This window comes from Xyrauchen texanus, chromosome 25, assembly GCF_025860055.1.
Source record: "Xyrauchen texanus isolate HMW12.3.18 chromosome 25, RBS_HiC_50CHRs, whole genome shotgun sequence".
In the NCBI taxonomy this organism is placed as follows: domain Eukaryota; kingdom Metazoa; phylum Chordata; class Actinopteri; order Cypriniformes; family Catostomidae; genus Xyrauchen; species Xyrauchen texanus.
Genome location: NC_068300.1, coordinates 1,189,376 through 1,194,375, shown reverse-complemented (window position 1 = coordinate 1,194,375; position 5,000 = coordinate 1,189,376). Strand labels below are relative to the sequence as shown.

The 5,000-nt window shown below is 41.7% G+C and overlaps 1 protein-coding gene across 1 annotated transcript in view; it reads left to right on the top strand.

Annotated features, from left to right (window-relative positions):
• Positions 1 to 2,854: 2,854 nt before the first annotated feature.
• LOC127618524 (nephronectin) overlaps positions 2,855 to 5,000 on the top strand; it is an 18,085-nt gene continuing 15,939 nt past the window's right edge. Inside the window, exon 1 of the mRNA XM_052091018.1 lies at positions 2,855 to 3,442. Coding sequence (XP_051946978.1) covers positions 3,366 to 3,442 — 77 coding nt within the window. The 5' untranslated portion in view covers positions 2,855 to 3,365. The remainder of the gene's footprint in view (positions 3,443 to 5,000) is intronic.

Sequence of the window (5,000 nt, the reverse complement as noted above, 5' to 3'; positions counted from 1 at the left end):
TACCCCTCACAGATGTGAACTGTAGGGGGCTCTAACAGATTTTACCCCTCACAGATGTGAACTGTAGGGGCGCTCTAACACATTTTACCCCTCACAGATGTGAACTGTAGGGGGCTCTAACACATTTTACCCCACACAGATGTGAACTGTAGGGGGCTCTAACACATTTTACCCCTCACAGATGTGAACTGTAGGGGGCTCTAACAGATTTTACCCCTCACAGATGTGAACTGTAGGGAGCTCTAACACATTTTACCCCTCACAGATGTGAACTGTAGGGGGCGCTCTAACACATTATACCCCTCACAGATGTGCTCGTCCATAGACATTCAGTCTAATGTTCAGTTTAAGCAACACCCTCATTATCTCATTGAATATCTCGGCCTCTGAGTGGACTACAAGCTCAATCCAGGTGTCATTAGAAGGCTGAGATCCTCCCCTTTGCGATGATATAAACATTTTATCATCAATAATCAATAACATATATTTCTGATGATCTGTTTGCATGCTTTTCCTGCAGGACTGCATATTTTGTTGTGGACATTTAAGATATAACATTGGATTATTCACACAAACAATCTCACAGACAAGTTAAAAATGGCAAATTTTTTTGAAATCCATCCATCCATCTTCAACCGCTTATCCGAAGTCGGGTCGCGGGGGCAGCTGCTCCAGCAGGGGCCCCCAAACTTCCCTATCCCGAGCCACATTAACCAACTCTGACTGGGGGACCCCGAGGCGTTCCCAGGCCAGTGTGGAGATGTAATCTCTCCACCTAATCCTGGGTCTTCCCCGAGGCCTCCTCCCAGCTGGACGTGCCTGAAACACCTCCCTAGGGAGGCGGCTAGGGGGCATCCTTACCAGATGCCCAAACCACCTCAACTGACTCCTTTCAACGCAAAGGAGCAGCGGCTCTACTCCGAGCTCCTCACGGATGACTGAGCTCCTCACCCTATCTCTAAGGGAGAAGCCCGCCACCCTTCTGAGGAAGCCCATTTCGGCCGCTTGTACTCGTGACCTAGTTCTTTCGGTCATGACCCAGCCTTCATGACCATAGGTGAGGGTAGGAACAAAAACTGACCGGTAGATCGAGAGCTTTGCCTTTCGGCTCAGCTCTCTTTTCATGACAACGGTGCGATAGAGCGAGTGCAATACCGCCCCCGCTGCCCCGATTCTCCGGCCAACCTCCCGCTCCATTGTCCCCTCACTCGTGAACAAGACCCCGAGGTACTTGAACTCCTTCACTTGGGGCAAAACTTCATTCCCTACCTGGAGTACGCACTCCATCGGTTTCCTGCTTTTTTTTTTAATCTTCCTATTGTAAAAGCAGATATAAAGTTTTTAGATATTTAGGTCTTACAGCCGCAGTTATCAGAGAATAAAGAGACGTTTGTATTTGATGACTTACAGAAATCATATTTCACTTTGTGATTAAATCTTTTGAACTGTGTTATAAGTGCAACAGAATAACCTATACAGTCACATTTCTGAGAGTGAGAGCTTTCATTTGATATATGACATGACCATTTAGCTATTTGAAAGACTTTTATATTCATATCAATATTTCTACCTCATTTCCTCTAGGGGGCGCTAATTTTCAATGCGAATGATTTGAGGGCTTATTTTGTTATTTTAAGTAACAGAAATGTAGAAGCGATGTTATCTCAAAGTTCAGATTTTAAGCTTTCAAATGACACCTCACATGCCTGATTTATTTATACGGTACTTTAAGTTTTAGGTGTAAATGTTTTTTTGTGATATAGCGGCCCCTTTTGGACCCACCGGCGGGTCTAAAGAGTTTAATTAATCCAATTGTTTATAACAAGAATGAATGTTTTACTAGTGCAATAGTTCTTACGTATTTACTGATAGAAAAAAAAATAGCACTTCCACTATAAATATTTCCATTCCCGATATCAAGAATTAGCATTGTACATAATAATAATGATTAATATGATTACGATTTTTGCCCAGTCGACTATTAAATAGAAGGAAAGACTCAAGTCATAGTATCTTCAGGCATCACAGAGCAACTACCAAGAACACCCTAGCAACCATATATAACTTTACTTTTGCATGTGCAGTCACCGCTCTATATAGCGGTTTTTGAGTTAATAATAAATCTACAAGTCCACACTCATGTTTCGAAATGAAAGAAATACTGTAATTATGAGCACAGGAAATTTACAGGTTCCCGACAAACTTTACAAGCACCTAGAGTAATTATAGTGTGTGTGTGTGTGTGTGTGTGTGTGTGTGTGTGTGTGTGTGTGTGTGTGTGTGTATGTGTGTGTGTGTGTGTGTGTGTGTGTGAGTGAGTGAGTGAGTGAGTGAGTGAGTGTGTGTGTGTGTGTGTGTGTGTGTGTGTGTGTGAGTGTGTGAGTGAGTGAGTGAGTGAGTGAGTGAGTGAGTGTGTGTGTGTGTGTGTGTGTGTGTGTGTGTGTGTGTGTGTGTGTGTGTGTGTGTGTGTGTGAGTGAGTGTGTGTCCTTTAGACCTCCCCTTGCTGCTTCTGGTATTCATAAGCTGTTGCCTGGAGAACAACACACATACTAGATTGGCCTATATTTAAACAAAGTGCAAGCTCTTCATAAACACTCATGCATGCAGCAGTGGAAACTTCTGACAGCTCATTTTAAACACGTAACCTGCTGTCACACACACACAAACACACACACTCTCTCACTCACTCAGTCACTCACTCAGTCACTCACTCACACACACACACACACACACACACTCTCTCTCACTCACTCTCACTCACTCAGTCACTCACTCACACACACACACACACACACTCTCTCTCACTCACTCTCACTCACTCAGTCACTCACTCACACACACACACACACACTCTCTCTCACTCACTCTCACTCAGTCACTCACTCACACACACACACACACACACACTCTCTCTCTCACTCACTCTCACTCAGTCACTCACTCACACACACACACACACACACACACTCTCTCTCTCACTCACTCTCACTCAGTCACTCACTCACACACACACACACACACACACTCTCTCTCTCACTCACTCACACTCACTCAGTCACTCACTCACACACACACACACACACACTCTCTCACTCACTCTCACTCACTCACTCACTCACACACACACACACACACACACACACACACACACTTGATGTCATTGCAAAGGCAGCAGCAGGAATGAATCGCCCTTGGCGATGCGCGCGGACAAACACACCTGAGGCGCGTGCACGCTCTCCAGACGCAGAACTGCACGGGGGCGAACGGGACATTTCCACGCGAGTTTGAAACGAGTTTCCGCGCGGAGAAGCACAAAGAGCACCGAAGAGAGTCCGCTGAGAGTGTGATGAAGGTCTGATTGGCGATGAAGATGAGGTGTGTGATGGATCTGATGCGGTTCTTCATGTGTGTGTGCGCAGCTGCAGCCTCAGACACTCTCAGGTAAGACTTTTAAATGACCGCGCTATTACTGTAAAGAGACACTATGGGAAAACAATAGTTATTCTGTTCTTGCACTCGTAAAATGTTATTCTTTAAGTCTTACAGTACCATTTAAATACCACACATGAATGTTGATTAAATATGAACGTATGTATGCTTATGTAATACCATAATTGTACCATAATAAATATTGAAAAGGCATTTTGTGAAAGCTAGTTAAATAAAATAATCGCAGATTTTGTGAATGTAAGCGCGTGTCCCTTACGAGTCGCCATGGCAACAGTAGTTCCCGTTACTGCAGAAAAACTTGAAAACAAATACGTGCTTTTGTATATGTATAAATATGCATAAATAAGCATTTTAAAACGTTGCCAACTGTCTAATTTGTATACCTTTCTGGTTTAACCCTTTAAGCTCTGAAGGTGTTTTTAAAGATCTCCTGTTTCAGTGGCATACCCAAAATTAAAGGCTTAAATCTCAACAAAGTGTAAGGTATCATTGTAAAGTAAACTTTACATTTTTTTTAATAATATACTGTACATTATGATACATTCTGAGACTCTCAGCCTTTAAAAAAAACAATTAGCCAAAAATATAATTTTTTTCATATTCTTCTGATTTGACATGATATATCTCTGGGTATATATAATGTGGCTTTTGTTCTCAATCATGTCGACTGTATCTGAGAAACATTTAGTGCTGATATGACAAAGCGATCAAAAGTTACATTACAAATATAATGTGATCATAGTGTCCAAAAACATCTCCAAACAAATAAAAGATAATAATTGTACATAAGAACTAATTACACATGCAAACACAACAATGACTAAAGGTTTGCATAGCATGCACACATGATTTTAGTCATGAGATTTCACAGAATGAGTTTCATTCTGTGTCATTTGAGTCATCATTGAGTCTGTGTCGTGTATTTGGCGCCATCTCCTGGTGGTCATATGTAACATTGTGCTTCATGTGGATTATCTAATGATCTATACATCTGATTATCTTGTGTGTGGACTCGTTTGAAAGATAATCACAGACTATAAATAATCATATGTGATATTTTATGTATATGAAGTTATAAGCAGAAACGCGGCATATAAGCAACACTAACATAATTGTCAAAAACATATATTTAGCTGTTACTCGCTATATTTTAGTCTGTGAGTAAAACAAATCAGCTGGTTGTATTTTACTCTTTGAGAGCTTTCCAACAACATATGACACATGAATATTTGATCAGTTTGATGTTTTTACTGATTGCAATAATCTGTGCTCTTCTGATTTATCTGTAAATTTTAAAGCACTTGTTCAGTTTTGGTCATAATGTCACATGCATTATAAAGTAGAACTTCTAATCTATCAAAGATACCTATTTTGTGTTGGTCAAGACTGGAGTTATTAATAAAATTAAAAGAATTCTCCCCAATGTGTAATGCCCAATTCCCAATGCGCTCCAAGTCCTCGTGGTGGTGTAGTGACTCGCCTCGATCCGGGTGGCGGAGGACAAATCTCAGTTGCCTCCGCGTCTGAGACCGTCAGTCCGCGCATCTCA